The sequence below is a fragment of the Cavia porcellus genome, unplaced genomic scaffold (genome assembly GCF_034190915.1).
Source record: "Cavia porcellus strain 051 isolate PalLab524CR breed Dunkin Hartley unplaced genomic scaffold, mCavPor4.1 scaffold_23, whole genome shotgun sequence".
Lineage (NCBI taxonomy): Eukaryota > Metazoa > Chordata > Mammalia > Rodentia > Caviidae > Cavia > Cavia porcellus.
In genome coordinates, this window is record NW_026947506.1 from 39,471,786 (window position 1) to 39,491,013 (window position 19,228).

The window sequence follows — 19,228 nt, forward strand, 5'->3', positions numbered from 1 at the left end:
TATACACATTAAAGCTGTTTGATGAGGCAGTGCCCAGACAGCAGTGCTGTTGGATGCCGCTCTCCAGTAGCTAATGTGCTCGGTAGTTTTGCAGCCCAAGGAACCTGTAAGGATAGCGGCGCGGAGAATTGTAGAGAGGACTTGTTTAAGCGGCAGGTGAAGGTTCAAATTTTATGGTGCGCGGGAATTAGTTACATACGTGGCGCCACTTCGGCCGCCATCCTTGGGTTTACGGGCCCTCGCAGAGGTCAAAATTCCCTGCGCCTGTCCAACTTCCGGGAGTTCCTCAATCAGGAAGACTTAAGTGAGGCGTTATGAGTAGGTCAGTGGTAAGCAAAGAAAATAGATATCCTTCGGAGGATAACTACTGAGGGTTTACCAAGAGACCAGAAGGGTGGGAGCCGAAAACGCCGAGAGAGCAGGATCCGGTTTACAGGAGGGTTGGGCTGTACCATCTTCCGCAGGGGGGTGAGGGCTATACAGTACCACGGTAAGAGCAAAAGGGGTGGCAAAGTTACGATGGAAGGCGACTTTTGGGTAGTGGGGGACTAAGGCTTGTGGAGCTCGGAGTTCGCCCTCAGTCCCATTTTCTGTCTCCCCAGCCCGTCCTTCACTGCCGTGAGCCGCTTAGTGCGGACCGAACCTCTGAGCGGGGCGCCTTTGCTGATGCCCGGCGACCCGTACTCCGTGGTGGTTCTGCTGCAGGGCTACTCCGAGCCGGAGACTGTGGGTGTGGGCGACGCCGTGCGCGCTGACGGCTCAGTCACCCTGGTCCTGCCCCAGGCTTGGGACCCGGAGTCCAGCCATCGAGAGTCTCTATCCGCGGGCGGCGAGGCAGAGACAGCCCTGGAGAAGGCGGCGCGTGGCCCCATTCTCGTGGATACTGGGGGACCCTGGACTCGGGAGGTGCTACTGGGGGCCCTGGCAGGGCAGGGCTTGTCCCCGGGAGACGTGACTCTAGTGGTCGGGACCCACGGGCACTCGGATCATATTGGAAATCTGGGGCTGTTCCCAGGGGCAGCTCTGCTGGTCTCGCACGATTTCTGTCTTCCGGGAGGCCTCTACCTGCCACACGGGTTAAGTGAGGAGCGGCCCCTGCGCCTGGGTCCCGGACTTGAAGTGTGGGCCACACCAGGCCACGGGGGCCAGCGGGACGTCAGCGTGGTGGTGGCAAGCACTGCCCTGGGCACTGTGGTGGTGGCGGGTGATGTGTTTGAGCGCGATGGAGACGAGGACTCCTGGCAGGCATTGAGCGAAGACCCGGTGGCGCAGGAGCGGAGCCGAAGGAGGATCTTAGGCACCGCCAATGTGGTTGTGCCTGGTCATGGAGCCCCTTTTCGGGTGATCAGGGAAGCCTTTCAGCCAGAAACAAATAGTTGTGTGAACAGCACACGGGAGCCAGTGGTTGGAGATAAGGAAATGATCGTGCAAGAATGAGTCTTAAGATGGACTGGACTTTTGTCAGTGAAGCAAATCCCTCCAAGGAGAACATTCAGAATACAAGGACCTAGTCAGCCCAAATCAGGGCAGGCAAGGATGGCTGCTCACTTCCTGCATTCCAGAAAGCAGTTTTACTAGTCACTCACAATGATACTGCCATCACCAATATCACTGCCTGTCTCTGCAACCAATTTGGTGTGAAGGATTGGCTCAGGTCTCTGAATCCTTTGCAGGCTTCATTAAAATGAAAAAAAGTTCTTGTGAAGGTCTTCCAAAATAAAAATGGAAACTGCTTTAATATAAATTAAAACGTTAATAATGATAATTATGCAAATATGGTAATCAGTCACAAACCAATTGCCTATTTCTCACAGGGTGCAGGTTCCTGAGAGAAGGTGCAGGGCACAGCAGTAACCTCCCCCGTAGTTGATTCATTCATTCACTTTTTGTTCATTCAGTGGATAATTTATTTGATATCTGCAATGTCTCCAGCAGTACTGTAGGTTGTGGAATACAAGTAAGCTTGACAAGCTTCCTGTCAAGGAAGCAATAATAATAAATAGTAGCTATGAAATAATTATGGATTCTACATAGTGATGTGGAACACAGTGAGGAGGAGATAGGGAGCTCTTTACATTTGGGTGGATAGGAAAGGACTCTGAGGTGTTTAAAAAATTGAAAGAAAGGGCCAGGCATGGTGGCTCACGCCTATAATCCCAGCATTTGGGAGGCTGAGGCAGGAGGATCCTTGCAAGTTCGAGACCAGCCTGGGCTATAAAGTGAGTGCAAGGCCAGACTAAACTGCATGGAAAGACCCTAGAAACTCCATAGAAAGACACGATTTCTGTCTTCCGGGAGGCCTCTACCTGCCTCTACCTTTTTTTGAAAGAAAAGAAAGGTGGTCATAGGAGAATCTGAAAGACAGGCGCAGCAGCTTAGGGACAGCAGACATGAGCCCCTGAGGTAGGACGGGACTCTTAAACAGCAAGAAGATGTCAGTTGAACTACAAAGAGTCACAGAAGGGTAAGAAATGAGGGTCAAGTTAAGGGGGGGCCATCATATAGGATCTTAGGGACCATGGCATGAATTTGGATTTATATTAAGATAGGAGCCCTTGGCTTTCAAGCTGGGAATAATACCATGATCTTATTTGCTTCTCAAATAATCACTTTTGGCTCAGAGTGGGAAAGGGATTGGTGTGAGGCAAGAAGAAAATCAGCTGGACTAGTGAGGAAGATTATAGCCTCCCAGTGGGAGAAGTTGATGACACCTGTCTTTATCTCAGAAGGGTTTATTATGAGTATAATTCTCCCAGTTCTTTTTCAGGCTTTAGGCCCACTGCCAGCCCAGCCTTATGAGCCTCAGGAATACTCAGGTGGGACAGATGAAGGAGAGGAGTAGGTCCACCTCATTGCTGACAATGAGCTTCACTGGGTGGATGTTGTCTGGTAGGGCCAAGCTGGAGGTCATTTCCCAGGCATCCACAAACGCCACACGGAGATCAGAAAAGGCAGCTCGAAGGAGCCGGTTCACATGTAGGGTGAGCCAGTCACTGCCATACACAGACTTGTAGCCAGTATTGGCCAGTTTGATAACCACAAGAGTACTGGGTGCCCGGGCCAGCAGGGCCATCACAGCTGCCCGAATCCCTGCCAAGCGTCGCACAAATACGGAGGGGGGAAAGGTGGTGAAGTGGGCTCCCAAGCCCAGCACAACCACGGTGTGGGGACCCCCCGCCAGGCCTGTCAGCTCCCTGACCACTGAGTGTAGGGAGGCCACTGGTGTGCGGAGAGTGCGCAGGGGCCAGCTGTGGGCCCGCCAGTGCAGCACTATGCCCATTGTCGTGTCCACGGCCATCAGGGGCCCTGACTGATATGTGGCATGGAGATCCACGGGCTTCAGGGCTGTTGGGAGATGAGAGTGGGGATCAGGAGTTAATATTAGGTAATATGTCCTCAATTAAAAATACAAATGCTCTAGCATCTCTTTGTTAGCATATGAATATACTGTGGACAGCAGATCCTCTCCCTAATGTAGGATATTGTCCATGACCTCCTGGATCCCCACTTAGAAGGCTTTTTCTTGGTCCTCAGCCTCCCAGCCGCTAGCATTTTATCTCATTGATTGTCCTGTAGAAACTCTGGTTTCTTAGTTGTTACTCTTTGCAGTCTGCTGACTGAGCCATCCAACTCAGGTTCACCCATTGGCTTCCTTCAGTCACCCACTGGATGGGATACATCCAAGCTAGAAACTCATCATCAAGTTTATGTTCTTGTGCCATGGTGGCCAGGTTAGGACACTAGTGGCACCTGAGATCCAGCCTGTTCTCTCCCACACTAGATGAGGCCCCCTCTTTGCACAGAGTTGCTGCATGCATGTCCTCCCACGTGTTACAAGATCATGTTGGCCCCAAGAGGAATGTTTTTGATTCACAGCAAGGCTCCATATCATGCAGAGAGGCTCTGGTTTTGCCAACCTACTGTTTTGGGCTTCTGTTTATCTTTAGAAACATCTCTTTCTTGGGAAACTAATCCAGTCCATGAGAAGAATTGTTCCAAAGTGATTCTACCAGGTTACTCATTTTTTTTTTCATTGTTTGTTTATGAGACACGGCATCACTATGTGGTCTAGAGTAGTCTTGAACTCAGTATGTAGCTCAGGCTGGTCTCAACCTTGCAGCGATACTCCTGCCTCAGTCTCCCAGTGCTGGGATTACAAACATGTGCTGTCTACTAGCCTGCTTGGCATTGCTTCAATATTGAAATACCAGAGTCTTCCCTTCCTACCAGAAAGAGGAGCTGCATCCACATTGGGAGGATGGAGGCTTTAGTCCCATGGAAAGAAAGTAGACAACAACTCAATGGCCCAAAATGGGGCAGCTGGTTTCGGGAAAACTCCTGTAAACACAGAAGGCCACCTCTAGACTGTTTTGTACTGGGAAACCCCCTGACAGGCTGTTTTCACACTTGTAGGTAGGAATGGAGAAGCCCAGTGTACTCCCAGCACTCAGGAGGCTGAGGCAGAAGGATTGCGGTAAATGTGAGGCCAATGTGGGCTACAAAACCAGTTCAAGACCAGCCTGAACTGTGTAGTGAGATGCTGTCTCAAAAAAGGAACAGGACAAGCAGTGTGGTAGTGCAGGAGAAAAGTTTCCCCTGTATGAGAATAGACTTACCCTGTGGGGCCCATACACTGCTCTTTCTGTCGGGTGATGGGAGGACAGAGAAGGGAGTTGAGTGCTCGTTTCCTTTCTTGTCTTTCTCATCCTCAGCTCTCAGGTTAGCTCTTTTACCGATAAGACTTCTGCCTTAATCCATGCTATGTCATATTGTGGGATTTGCTCTAAACTCTGGTTTATGAGAGGTAGAAACTCAGTTTGTAGGACACTCTTGCTACTTTATCTTTTGTTCCCAAAGGAATAAGTATCAAAATTCTGTCTGAAGCTCAACCATCTCATTTCAGCTTCAGTCCCATGTCTTCAAATACCTCCTCCACTGGTTCACTGAGAATCCCGCTCCCACCTCTTGAACCCGGCGGGAGGGTGTGTGAAGTAGATAGACTGTCTTCATGTACTCCTTTGCCCATGCTGCCATCCCAGTACCCCAGTGACACCATTCTGAGCCCACTTTATGGTTGTGCAGCGTCACTCAGTCACCTCCTTTCACTGCAAACCAATCAGTCAGCAGTCACCATTGCTTTCTCCAGCATCTTCCTTCACTCTGGACACTATTTCTTTACCAGTGTAGCCTCACTTTACCATTGTCCTTTCTCTTTCTTTGCAATCTGCCTCAAAACATGAAAATGCTACCTTAAACATTAACCTCCAAAGCTTGATTTCTCTGCATTTTCCCTTAAATTCCAACTCCATCTCTCCAGTAGCCTCCCAAAAAATCCTCCTTTCCAGCCACAGCTGTATACACACCTGCCGTCTCATCATTACGAGCTCCCTAATCTGAAACTTCATGGCTGAGATGATGAGGACTCTGAGCACCATGTTTCCCAGCCTCTCCCTGCCCCAAATCCTGTCACTCTCATGAAAGCCAATTCTGCCCCATGGATGTAATTTTCTGCCTTCTTTCAGCCCTCGCTCTCCTCTTCCTCTCTGAGTTGTTCTGGTGGGGGACTGGAATACTCGCAGTACTCACAGGGCACGGTATCACGCAGATACTCCCACCACTGCCGAAGCGTGGAGTCCCCCATCATGTGGACGATGTGGCCAGCCAGGCAGCCCACGATGCTCTCTGCTGTGGGGAAGGAGCGGCTGGAGCAGGCCAGCGAGTACCAGACATTTCCATGGTAGAAGCCAGAGGGCTTTGGGGCTGGGATCCCAGGGTAGCACGGCTGTTCAGGAGGCAGAACTGCAACAGAGCAATCACTGGGTACAAGAGACTGTTTAGTCATGAAATGAGTACTGCCCTTTCTTCAAGTCCCAGTGCCACTTACCCAGTTTCCTGTTCCTTTTCTTGGATACATGGACTGGGCCAATACCCTGCGGGAGGACCTGGTCTGTCAGGTTCCTAAAGAGAAACCAACCAGAAGTGTGTGAGCAGAACTCAGATTGAGGCAATAGGGGTCTTTGGAAGAAAGGAGGTTCTCAAATTCAAAGGCTACTTTCCCATCTACAGAAACGTTGAAGACAGGCTTGGAGGCAGAAGATGAGTTGGGAAGCTACTTAATGTTCCAGGATTTATTTCCCTCATGAGTGCACAATGCAGAATTGTTTAAAACATATCCAAGAAGGCAAGTGTGTTGGCACACACCTGCAATTCCAGCACTCAGGAGGCTAAAGAAAGGGGACTGTCATGAATTTGAGGCCAGCCTGGGCTACATAATGGTTCAAGGCCACCCTTCACTGCATAGCAAGGCTTAGGTTTTATGCAGGTGAGGCAAAGCCAACAGAACAGAAGATAATTCTTATCAAAAAGACAGTTGTGACTTGTAGTTCCCAAGAGGAAAGGACACTGCATGCCAAACAAGGCAACAGAGGGAAGCACTAGGGACAGAGGATCAGAAGAAAAAGCATGGGCAAAGTCCTTATTGTAGTCCTCTCAAAGAGGAAACAGAGGAAACAGCTGTGAAGGTCTAAGACTGGCTAGTTTGAATACTTTTAACGGGCTCTGGGCTATAAGTGGTGTCCTTGAGTCACTGGGCATCCAATGGCATTTAAGGCAGAGAGATGTGCAGAGCCAAGAACCTGATAAAGGCAAGTGTGAATAGTATAGACTCAGAATTGGGTGGTGTGGCAGAGACATGCTCCAAGGAGTTCACTAAATTGGGAGAGGCCATTTCTCCCACGTCTATAAGGCCCCACAATTTCAAAGCATTATGAAATATAGAAAAGGAAAACACAGCTGGGCATGGTGGCACATACCTGTATTCCCAGCCCTTGGGAGGCTGAGGCAGGAGGATCATCACTGTGAGTTTGAAGCCACTTTGGGCTACACAGTGAGTTTAAGGCCAGCTTGAACTTCATAGTGAGGCCCAGTCTCAAAAAAGAGCAGCAGCAGCAGCAACAACAGTAACTCACGCGCATGATACAAAAAAGATGCCTGGAGCCTTCAATAAGAAGTGCTGACTCTCCTCACTTTCACTAAGCCCACTCCACTCACTTTCCACTTCACTCTCCTGTTGTTGTTTTAAATAATTCTTCCTCTTTATTTGGAGCACATAGAGTTAGCCCTCGGTCATGTTCTACAGTTACATTTGTTCCTTTGGTGGTTTCACTGCGCCTCCTGACCTCCACATTTTTCTTCCTAGTTCGGCCTTCTCTGCCTAAAACAGATTTTTGTATCTGAGTGTCTGCTCAGCATTTCTGCACAAACATCTAAATCACATGATCAAACCTAGACCCCCAGTCTCCACTCCCACCTGCTTTGCCGATAGTTTGCCCCATTTTGGCTGATGACAACTCCATCCTTCCAGGTAGACAGATGTAACCATCTGTAAGTCCTAAATCTCTCTCTCTCTCCCTCTCCTTCCTCTTTCTCTCCTTCCTTCTCTCTTTGTTTCCTTCCTTCTCTCTCTCTCTGGCACATTCCACATTTTGTCTCTCAGGTAATTCAGTGGTTTCTGCCTTTAGAATATATAAAAAAATGGAGCATGTTAGCTATATCTGGATTAGGGAATCTTGAGTCTAAAGCATCTCATTTCTTGCCTAGTTGCTGAGGAACCTCCAACTTCCAGATCTCCATTCTTCTTCCTTAACCTGACCCAGTCACACTGGTTCCTAATTTTTCTTCTTTTTTTTTTTTTTTTGTCCCAGTACTGGGGATTGAACCCAGGGCCTTTATGTGTGTTACATCTTTGGCCCTTTAAAATTGTTTTTAAATTTTTGAGACCCACTCTCACAAGTCACTGATTTTCTCAGGCTGATTTGCTCAGGAACTTGCAGTCCTGCTGCCTCAGCCTTTCAGTGTTGGGTTGCACCTTCACACCCAGAGTCAGAGTCTCTCTCTAATCTCCTAGGGCATTTGTATTAAGCTCCATGCCCAGAATGTTTACACATTTGTTTTCAGATAGCGTTTCACTGTTGCCCAGGTTGGGCTCAAACTTTCAGTCCTCCTGCCTGAGTCTCTCAGAACGCTGGAATTATAGATGTGTACCAGCACACCTGGCTTGTCCTTTATATTTTTAAACTTTCTATGTCACATGTCTCTTAATACTCTGTAACTGATTATTTTTCTTATTTACCTACCCTTCCTCTTGTCATATGAGAGCTTAAGAGACCCACAGAGATTACCTGTCCACCCAGAGCCCTCTAACCACATAGGCTTGGACAGAGCGTACTTTGACATGACCAGTGTGAACACAAGACTGCGGAAGGACTCCTGAGATTGAGGTGGGTTCCTTTGCAGGGCCGTAGGTGACCATTCCCTTTGCCTCTTACTTTGCCACTATAGAAGTCTTCAGAATTGGGTAACAGTTGATATCAAGAAAACAATTGGCTTTCAGACCATAAATTCATGTCCAGTGCACATTCGTCACTCCTGTGGTTATCTGTTTACTTCCTATTAGCTGCTGCAGAACTGGGCCGCCTCTGCGCCATCTCCTAACCTCAGGGGCTCCAGCAAGGTGGACAGGTAGGGAGGTGCTCAAAGGCAACCTGAAAAGCTCACAAAGCCCTGCTGTGTGCCATTGCGGTTCTAAGCACTTATCATACCTTAGCTCATTTGTTTCCCACCATAAGGGCTACAACATCTGTATTGTTATCATCCCCTTTACAAACAAGGGGGAAAACACACTAAGGTGCAGAAAGGTTAATTTACTTAACCTTGAGTAATTAGAGATGATATAAATAGCAACTGACAAACAGTACCAGAGCAGCAAGGCTTCAGACTCAAGCAATCTAGCTCCAGAGATGCTGGACGTTACCCCCACATTGCATGCTCAGTGCCTCCTGCATTGAGACGAATGTTTGCCTACTGACCATGGTCAAACATTGCGCATCATCCGTGAGCCATCATGAACACTTGAAGAAAGCAGGGATGCTATTGTGTACAACCAGAGTTTCTCTTTCTTGTTAATGAGACACAATATGCAACACCCTCAACTTAGAGAAGGAGAGCTTCAGTTGGGCTTATGGTTTCAGTTCTCAGTCAGCTGACTCCAAGGCAGAAAAAGGATGGCAAAGGAGCACAGTGGAAAAAAGGTGCTCAACCCATGGCAGCCAGGGAGCTGAGACGGAGAGAAGGAAGGATCTAGGATGAGAAGGCACCATTCCAGGTCGCATCCCCAGTGACCCACCCCAATGAGGCCCGATCTGCCAACAGCCCATTCTGCTACTGCACTCACTGGATGAATCAGAACCCCCATGATCCAATTTCCTTCCAAATACACAAGGCTTCTGGGTCCATTTTAGATCAAAACATAATGCCTGCTACACATGCTCAGAAATGTTTACTACGTACAAAGAGATGAATGATGAGCATAGGAGTTCAGTCAGAATAACCACAGAAGCTGGGGTGGTGGTACACACTTGTAATCCCAGCACTTGGGGGGCTGAGGCAGGAGGAGCTCTAGGAGTCTGAGACCAGCCTGGGTGTTCAAAATCAGCCTGAATTGCATAACAAAACACTGTCTACAAAAGCACCAAAATAATAATAATGATAATAATGATTATTATTGTTATTATTATTCATGGAGATCAAGAGTCAGGGGTTTGGGGCTGGTGATTTAGCTCAATGGCATAAGTGTCTGCCTTGAAAGCAGGCAATCATGAGTTCGATCCCTGGTACCGATAAAAGTGAAAAAGACAAAAAAACAACAACAACAACAACAACAACAACAGTCAGGGGTTGGGTTAGGTATCTCTGATGATAACAGGTTTCTTTCCTTCTCTTTCCTGATAGGGAGTCTCTTTATTTAATAATCTGAGAATAAGGAGTGACAAGTTAGTTAATTTATTCTTTCTTTTGCCTGAAAACTTTTCCCACTCAGTCCACTGTCACAATATGAAAGGATGTCTATGTTTCTCTAGGGTTACACCACACAAGCCTCAGGATTTCTGATTTTAGGACATAAGGCAAAATGTGGAATAGTATTCCCAGGGCCTGAGCAATGCTGCTCAGAGTACTGTGGTTTTGAATCCTGCATAAGAGAGGTAACTGTGACTCATAAAAGGCTTTTTGTGTGTGTCTTTGTGACATATTGGGCCCTCTAATGTATAAGACTCCACTTGCTGGAAATTAAAGGAAAAATTTTTGGTCATGGTGGAACAAGTCTGTAATTCCATCATGCTGGAAGGCTGAGGCAGGAGAAGTCAAGTTTTATCACAGCCTGGGCAACCTAGCAACTTAGCAATACTCTATCTCAAAATAATATTTTTTTTTTAAAATTAGGGTTGGGCCAGGGATTTAGCTCAGCGGCACAAACACCTGCCTGGCAAGCATGAAGTGGTGACTGCAGTCCTTAGTACAAAAAAAAAGGTAGGGTTGTAGTTCAATGTGAAGATCTTCGATTCAATTCCTAGTACTCCAATAAATAAATAAATAACCAACCACATGACAATTCGGTAGACGTGACATTCTTACCGTGCCAGCAGAGCATCTTCATATGGTGTGGTCACTTTCCAGTATCGTCCAGCTGAATGTCCAACCAGTGAGTCACAGGACAGGGTCTGGGGCTGGGCACAGAACCAGAGTTCACCAGAATCTTCATCCTTGTAGTAACAGATATCCTGTTTCTCCCCAAACAACAAGGGGTTCACATTGCAAGTCATGTTTTCTTCGTATCCTGTGGGTCCCCGGAAATAGCCTGTGAAATCGACTGTGGCCCCTTCTTCTCTCCAGATTCTCCGTAGAACTTCAACTGCCTCACTGGAGTGGATCAGCCGCACTTGCGCCTGGGCCGTCCCGGCCCAAAGCAGGGGAAAGGACAGGAGGTATGTGCCATTCTCCAGGTCCCGGACATCCCCAGGGACCCCTGTATGCAGATAGGGACCCAGCAGCTGTGCCCTAAACAGATCTCCACCGTGAGTCTTGGGTCTACCCTTGTGGTCCCTGGCCACAAGGACAGCCTCTAGGTAGCCTCCCAGGGTGTAACTGGTCTGAGCAGGACCCCTCATGTGGTAGGTGGAGGTCTTGGCACTGGTGGAGGCCAAAATGTCCCTTTTATGTCCCGGAGTCAGAGGCCAATACAAAAGATGAGTCAGGTTGGCGAGTGTCCTGGAGAGAAATCCAGAGGATTTGTTTGCAGGACGGGGAGCTGGGGGCCGAGGGGCGGTGCTTTCAGTCCAAGAGATCCTGAAGTACAAGATCTGTAGATAGAGAAAAAGAGCTTGTCAACTCTGTATGTCACTTCATTTTCCTTTTGGGACAGAGACTTCAGTATATGAAGCTTAGCTGTCCTTTGCCTGGTGGCCATGGTGCAGTATGCTGTCTTTGACCCAAAGCTTGGAGTCTCAGAAGACAACCTACACACCTGTAGACCCCATCCCATGTTTAAAATCATGTCTGTGGGTTTTGCCTTACTACTTGCATATATGACTGCTTCCGCCAGAGGGCAGACTAGGCTGTGATCCAATCCCCAGCCTCCCACTTGCTCAGCCCTTACAAAGGAAATCCCTTTCCCCACCCTATTGCCCTACCATCTAATCCGGGATTTAGAAGAGGGAGTTGGATACACACAAAAACAATCAGAGGCCCAATAAAAACTTTAAATTTATTTTGAGACAAGGTCTTGCTAAATTGCTAAGTTGCCCTGGTTAGGTTTAAATTTGTGATTCTCTTACCTCAGCATCTAGAGTGCTGGGATAACAGCTATGTGATGCCACACATGGTTTGCTCATTTTCTTCTTTTCTTTCTTTCTTTCTTTCTTTCTTTCTTTCTTTCTTTCTTTCTTTCTTTCTTTCTTTCTTATTGGTACTGGGGTGAACTCACAACCACGCGCTTGCAAGGCAGGCTTATGCCGCTGAGCTAAATCCCCAGCTCCTCATTTTCTTTCTTTTTAAATTTTTATTGGTAAATGTTTGCAGTAAATAATGACTACATTCATTGTGGAGAATTCGTACATGGACCCAACACATCTCAGTTGTTTTTTCTCCTTCCCCTCCTCCTCCATTTTATCTTTTAAAGTTTTTTTGGCCAGCATCAGATTGATTTATGTCTTTATAAAATTAGTTACCAAGCTGGATGTGGTCGTCCCTGTGACCACAGCACTCAAGAGGCGGAGGCAGGAGAATCATTGCAAATCCAAGACCAGCCTTGGCTACAAAGTCAGTTCAAGGCCAGACTGAACTGCATAGCAAGATCCTGTCTCAAAGACACTTACATGTGCATGCGCGTGCGCGCGCGCGCGCGCACACACACACACACACACATAAAAGAAAAAAAAATAAAGTTAGGTACATAAACACAGATTAAGAGCCAGAATTACAGGCCAGAAAGCATATAAAATATGAGACAATTATACTAAATCACTTTTAGATTGGCCATTGTTATGGTTTGTATCTAGATGTCCCCCCAAAGCCTTGAGTGCTTCTAGATGGGGCTTTTGGAGGTGGCTGGGTCTAATGTGTAGGGAGTGTGCTGCTGGGTAAGTCCACATCTGGCACAGTTTAGCACAGTTCTGGTGTGGAAAATGGGAAGGCCCACTCTGGGTGTGGGTGACACTACCCAAAAGACTGGTAGCTGTTATACACTAACAAAAAGAGCTTCATTATGTTTATGTTATGCCCAAGTTATATGACCAAACCTGTAGTGTCGTCATACTTTCTGTATGCACCATTTTTCTGGGTGACCAAATTGGTATGTTAACTATTGCTGCCCTCTGCAAACGACAGACGTTATCTAAAATTGTGTGCTAAAATAAGTTAACAAGGGATTGTAAATTCCTGTGAGACTTCTCTGTCCTCTGTAAAGGGAAACAAAGATCTTCCTCATTCCTTGGCAGATCAAGGATTTTTCTCATTTACTGACCCATGCCCATAATCTCTTACTTCGTAAATTGTGCTTTCTAAAAAAGTCTGAAAAGTTTTGAGGGGGACACACAGCTTTTGCAAACTGCAACTGCACTGTGTCACTGGGCCCAGGATAAAATAAATCATAATTGCTTTTTAAAAACATGTCCTGCCCCATTTTTGGTTGGGGGATTGGGGGCTCGTTTTTGGACCACAAGAGTAGCCTAGATGGGACGGAGGGAAAGGGAGGCTTGCTGCTGTTTCTTTGCTACTTTTATGCTTTATTCCCTTCTGCCTGCCACACCGTGAACTGCTTTTCTCCTGCCTGCTGTGCTGCCTTAGAGCAAGCTGACCATGGAGAGAAACCTCTACAAACTGTGAGCTGAGCCGGGCGCGGTGGTGCTTGCCTGTCATCCCAGCACTGGGGAGGCTGGGGCAGGAGGATCATTGCAAGTTCAAGAGCAGCCTGGATTACAAAATAAGTCTGAGACCAGCCTGAATTGCATAGCAAGACCCTGTCTCAAAAAGACAAAATCTACCAAGCAAACAAACCAAAATCCCTGTGAGCTGAAACAAATTTTTCTTCCTTTAATTTGTGAATGTTGGGTATTGTGTCTGAGTGATGAGAAAAGAAACTAAGACAGCTATGCTGGATTATAATAACTATTTTCTCTTATCTGTCTTTATTTTGTACTTTTTAAATATTAGGTTTCTCATATAAGAGAAGCCAAGTGATATTTAAACTGTGAGTCTTATTTACTTCACTTAACATCATGGTCCCAAGGTGCACCCATTTTCCTACAAAAGATCCAAGTTTGTCATTCCTATGGCACAGTCGTACTCCATTGTGTATAAGTACCACATTTTCTTATCCGTTCATGTATTGATAGACATATCGGCTACTAAATTCTGCTGCTGTAATATGAGTGTGCACATATCATTGTAATATGATGTCTTTAACTCTTTTGGGAAGATACCTAGAAGAGAAATAAAAATGGAATTTCTATTTTTAATTTTTTGAGGAATCTCCATATTGATTTCCATAGTGCTTGTACCAGTTTACATTCCCACCAATAATGAAAGGTTCCTTTTTATCTACAGTCCCTCTAGTGTTTGATGTTTACTCATCTGATTTCTTGATGATAGTCATTTTTTCTGCAGTTAGAAAGAATCTCAATCTTGTTTTAATTTGCATCTCTCAAATGGCCAGTGAAGTAGAAACTTTTTCATATGTTTAGTGGCCATGTATCTCCTCTGAAAAGTATCTATTCATGTTAGATGCCCATTTTTTATTCGGTCTTTAAATTTGGGGTTCTAATTGTTTCTCAGTTCCTTATATATGTTAAATATTAGTCTTTTGTTTGAAGGGTAGCTGGCAAAGTTTTCTTCTCCATTTTATAGGTGGTCTCTTCATTCTGGTGGTGGTTTTCCTCGCTGTACAGAAGTTTTTTAAAATTGATGTGATTCAGTTTGATTCTTGGTATTATTTTTCGTGCAACCAGTGTTCTCTATGTTCATTCTGTTTCCAAGAGTTTATGCCATGTAATGCTTCTGCTTCTGGATTATAAGCAGGAAAAGAAAGAATTTCCCAGACGAAACAAACTAGTTCTGTGTGGATAGAGATATGTAGGAAGAAGAATACTCACCCAAACTGCAGTAAGTAACCCCATAACCACAATCTTGTGCCACTTGTCCTGTGTGACAGATGAGTTTTTGGAAGCCTGGAGTTGTTTGTTTGACATTTGGCATGTGGTCAAGATCCTAGGGAGAGGATTTTTTAAAACTGAGGATCAATAATAAATCATCAACATAGCATTTTTGCATCAATAATGGTGGTATCTGAAATGTTCAATTACATGATGAAATAATTCAGAGCCACACTCAGCAGTATGATCCAGACTTTGATTGGATAAAGAACACCCAGCCTCTGGTATACCTGGTTAGAGATCCTGATCATTGATTCTGCAAGTTCCTGAGCACTAAAGGATCCCTGTGTCTTGAACTCTGGCCTTGGGCACCATCAGCCTCCCCAGAAGGGACAGCTTTCCTCTCCATAGGATGTGGCATTGGCTCCAAATCATATTTTTCCACCTCATGTCAAGCAGCAAGGGCTTGAACAAATGAAGGGGTGGAAGAAAAGGCGGAGTCACTGTGTGTCCTCTTGGACACTAAGGTCTCTTCCCAGCTCTGTCTTCAAGGACTGTGAGGTACAAGAACACTTCTAGAACCCTCAGTGGCTCAGCAGCTCCTCAACAGTTTACTTCTTATTTATTTATTTATTTATTTTTGGCTTGTTTGTTTCTTGGTTTTGTTACCTGGGATTAAACTCATAACCCTGTGCTTGCCAGGCAGGCACTTGTGCTGCTGAGCTAAGCCCCAGCTCTTTATTTATTTATGTAACTTTTGCTTTTAAAGCTCATCCTCTGGTAAGTTTTATTTCTTCTAGTACCTCTTCCAGACTCACATTATTTTCTCCTAGACCATTAATCAGAGCTCATCTCCAAGACTGTTGCTTCTTTGTGAGTTAATGCAATGGAGTGGAGTGAGACCACCCACTCACCTGTAAATGCCGCCACAGACGCCCTACAGGAGGATAAAAATCTAGGGTCCAAAGGACTGTATCAGCCACTAGGAATCAGGAGTGTGTCAAATGCCACTGATTTAAAAGCCAGTTACACAGGAAATGTTCTCCCAGATCTGAAACTGAAAATGGCTCTAAAGTTTGAACTAGATGTGTAGGGCGAGGTACAATCATCACCCAGAAGCCAGGTAATGTATAGAATATAAAATATACAATGTTTTTCATCTTTTTGAGACAGAGTCTCACTATGGAGGTCAGGCTGGCCTTGAGCTCACTTTGTAGCCCAGGTTGGTCTCAAACTTGACAGGATTCTGGAGTGCTGAGATTACAGGGGTGCACCACCACACCAGGAAATAATAACCAACCAAGAAGTAGAATGTGGGTAGGGGATCATGAGATGAGCCTGTAGCTCACCTACTAAGGAGACTGAGGTAGAAGGATTGCTTGAGACCAGGAGTTTGATGGCAGTCTGGGCAAGATACCAAGATCCTAAGTGAAAAAAAAGAAGAATAAGAAGAAAAAGCAGGGGCAGGAAGGAAGGCAGGGAGAATAAAATAAAGAAAGGAAGAAAAGAGAAAGAGCAATCCATTGGCATGGGGTTACAGCTCAGTCATACATGTTAGCATGACGGCAAAAAAGCAGCAGAATGTTTCCTTAGGTCAGTGGATGGGTGCAGAGTCTTAATTGCCTTTACCAGAATTTTACCAAAAAGCTTCATTTTAAGGAGTTTTGTATTTTTCCTTGGTTCTTTAATCTTTCCCCCATATACACAGAGTAAGCAAACACCAACACAGCTACTGGGATAAAATCACCCTTAAAAAAAGGAAAATAAATGCAAATAAAGTAAAAGGAATAATATAATACCAAAAAGAGCAAAACGAATAAAAGAGAAAACAAACACAAAATACGAAGAATTGAGCAAGCTATAAGTTGGTGTTTTATAAACACCAATCAAATGGTTAAACTTTAGATGCAGTTAATCAAGCATAATCAATACCAGTATTAAAAACAGGTACATTGTGCTGTATCTTACAGATACTGAAATGTAATAGGATGATGTTATGAATAACTTCATTTGAAGTTGTAGGTAAAGTGGACAAATGCTTCTAAAATGTCACCTAAGTGAACAAAAGGGAAAGAGAAACCCACATAGTCCTAATATTTTTTAAATAAATCAAATGCATATTTTAAAACCTTCTGCCAAAGAAAATGCTAGGCACACATGGCTTCCCCCACTGAATCTTCCAGACATTTTTTATTCTTCCAAACATTTAAAACCTTACATGAAGAATTGAAATTGTTCCTCAGAGTAGAAAAAGAGGGGGTTTTCTCAACTCATTGGAAGACCTTGTGGCTTCAATTCTAAAATTTAAAATGAACATTAAAATACAGCAAAATTACAAGCCTACATCTCTCACAGACATAGTTGGAAAATTACTAAATGAGTTAATGAATAATTTTGAGTGAAAGAAAGAGTTACTGAAGTTGCTGAAGTCATTGTTAATCAGTGCTGTTACAAGTGCAGAATAGGGGACTTTTGGTTTCAACTCTGATGCATAAAATGCCTGGAAACCATCATGCCCATTCTCACAGCAAGAAAGCTGGGGAAACTGCAAACCAGCAGCCTTTCTTAGATCCCTCAGAGAACTGAGGCCAAAGGGCAAGCAGTCACCTAGAAAATTGTGGAGACAGGCAAATGCAGAGATTGTTGGGATCAGAAGTTGCTGGAGCCAGCACAGGCACACGCATTTGAATCCTAACTGATAAATTACTGGAGGCCAAACCCAAGGTTTAAAACTCCCCAGGGTCCAGTTTCAAGGTGCCTCCTACTCTTTTATTGAGTTTTATTTTCAGAAACCCTACCAAGTTCCCACATACAGGAAAAAACAACAAACCACCCCCCCAAACCCAAAAACCTCTGCTTCAGGTGGAAGGAGGGGGCAAAGAACCACTTTAAAATATATGGATAGCTCTCAGCCTTCAGTATCAAACACCTGTCCTTGTGAAACTACTTTGCAGCTTTGCCTGATAGAAAAAGAGTGGTTAAGACATTCTGAGTCCCTTGCCTGTCTCAAATTACAGCGGGTAAAGCCTAAGGTCATAGCCCAGGGCCTCACATCCATTTTTTTTCTTTTTAGTAAGTCTTTATAGTTACAGAGTTCAAATTATAGATTTCTTTCCCATTACCCACATGTTGATACCACATCAACAGGGCTCTGTAGCTCTCAACTCTGCTTCTTTCTCCCCTTGTTCTAGAAGGTCCCCAAAGTCCTGTTTGCTGTCTTCAGAGCAACTCACGAAGCAGTGTCCTGCTGCTGTTTCAACTGCTGCCAAAGCATGGCATCTCCAAACTTGCGAATGACGTGGACAGCTGGGCAGCCTCGGGAAGAAAGACAAAAGCACACTTCTCAGCAGAATAAGTTTAGAGACTGGGAATACAACAGCAAATAAGGAGCAGGGGGTGGGCAGGAGGAGTTCACTCACTGTAGAACACTGTGCTCCAGACCTCCAGGGAAAGCATAATAGCTCCCCCACTCACCAGGAAGTCTTTTCTACTGGAGTCAACAGAACAAAGCGGTGCCCTGGGGAGAATGGTTTGTGACTGAAAGAGCAGAAAGAGAACACTGAGGAACCCTGTAAGCAGCAAGGCAGGAAGATTTCTACCCCTGGAGCTGAAGAAGTAAAGTAAAGTTAAAAAGATTTACATTTATAATCTTAGAAGAGCAGTACCCTGCAGATAGGTCTCAGTTTTTGTTCTAAGGATTGAATTCAGGACCGTCTTAACTGAGCTTTTAAATTTATTGTTTACTTATTTTCTGAAACAAGGTCTCCTGATGTAGCCCAACCTGGCCTTGAACTCACTATGTTGTTTTTGTCTCAGTCTTGCACATGCTGGGATGACAGGCATGGGCAATGGCTCCAGCTTTATTTTTTTGGAAACAGAGCCTCCATAAATTTCTAATTGCCCAGCCTGGTATGAATTTGAGATCCTCCTCTCTTAGCCTTTCAGAGCTGCAATAATGGATGTGTACACGTGATTACATTTTTGTTGCTTGAGCCACCCAGTTTAGGGTGTTTTTTATGGCAACCTGAGTAAACTAATATAACTTTGTTCTACAAAAATATTTGTGCAGGGTATAGAACTTTGTGATAGAATTTTTAGCATGGAAGGGTACCATCCGATAGGATTTTGGCGTGGCTGAAAAGATAAGAAGTATGAAATTAAAAAGACCTTTATTTTAAGAACGTGGGGATAGACCCCCATGACCCTCCGGGGTCTGGCATTCTCTCCACCAGACATGTGGTGTGGGGTTATACATGTAGCTCAGGTTTGAGGTGGTGCCTAAGGGGCATTAGTGATGCACAGGTAGCCCATTGGTATTCATTTTCGCACCATAGGTAAGTTGCCTAGGTGTGGGAAAGCTGACCTCAAGATAGAGCCCCTTGGTTCCACACCCAGGCTACAATGTCCCATCTGGGTCAAAATCCTTTCATTCCCGTCTTTTGATTATTAGGAAAAAGGGCAAAGATTTTCTTTCTTTTACTGATTCCTGTTGAAACGGGGTGCTGTACTGGGGTTTAGGAGTGTCAATGGGATGATGGTTGATGCCCACGTAATAGCTGGTGCCAGGTGTTTTAACCAGGACAACTTTATCACTGGTGAATGCCCGGACGTTAGACTGGAAAAACAAAGAGACAAGGTATTATGAGGAGGCATGGCACTATCATATTTAAGGACCCAAGTGAGGTAGAAGGAAAGGTGCCTTTGATTTGGATATGTCATTTTATCAGGACTATGTTGAGATAGAA

General features: G+C 45.2%; 2 protein-coding genes and 1 long non-coding RNA gene across 3 annotated transcripts; 2 read left to right on the forward strand and 1 right to left on the reverse strand.

Annotated features, from left to right (window-relative positions):
- Positions 1-180: 180 nt before the first annotated feature.
- On the forward strand, positions 181-1,765 carry Mblac1 (metallo-beta-lactamase domain containing 1). Its single transcript, XM_003470166.5, has 2 exons — positions 181-322; positions 603-1,765. The coding sequence occupies exons 1-2, from the start codon at positions 315-317 to the stop codon at positions 1,435-1,437; spliced, it is 843 nt and encodes a 280-aa protein (XP_003470214.3). The 5' UTR covers positions 181-314; the 3' UTR covers positions 1,438-1,765.
- A 142-nt stretch (positions 1,766-1,907) lies between these two features.
- On the reverse strand, positions 1,908-17,849 carry LOC100718488 (NXPE family member 3-like). Its single transcript, XM_063234201.1, has 6 exons — positions 17,610-17,849; positions 14,484-14,598; positions 10,471-11,195; positions 5,885-5,958; positions 5,587-5,799; positions 1,908-3,345 (listed from the first exon to the last, which is right to left on the reverse strand). Coding segments are annotated over exons 1-6 (1,662 nt in total). The 5' UTR covers positions 17,612-17,849; the 3' UTR covers positions 1,908-2,812.
- On the forward strand, positions 10,641-13,850 carry LOC134472504 (uncharacterized). Its single transcript, XR_010042344.1, has 2 exons — positions 10,641-10,820; positions 13,180-13,850. It is a non-coding gene; the product is annotated as an uncharacterized LOC134472504 (long non-coding RNA).
- Positions 17,850-19,228: the final 1,379 nt, after the last annotated feature.

Excerpts from the sequence above, each read along its gene's own strand:
- LOC100718488 (XM_063234201.1), bottom strand. Across the intron at positions 5,959-10,470 it reads GAAGATGCTCTGCTGGCACG|GAACCTGACAGACCAGGTCC; the intron begins GTAAGAATGTCA and ends GTTTCTCTTTAG. Across the intron at positions 3,346-5,586 it reads TCTGCGTGATACCGTGCCCT|CCCTGAAGCCCGTGGATCTC; the intron begins GTGAGTACTGCG and ends ATCTCCCAACAG.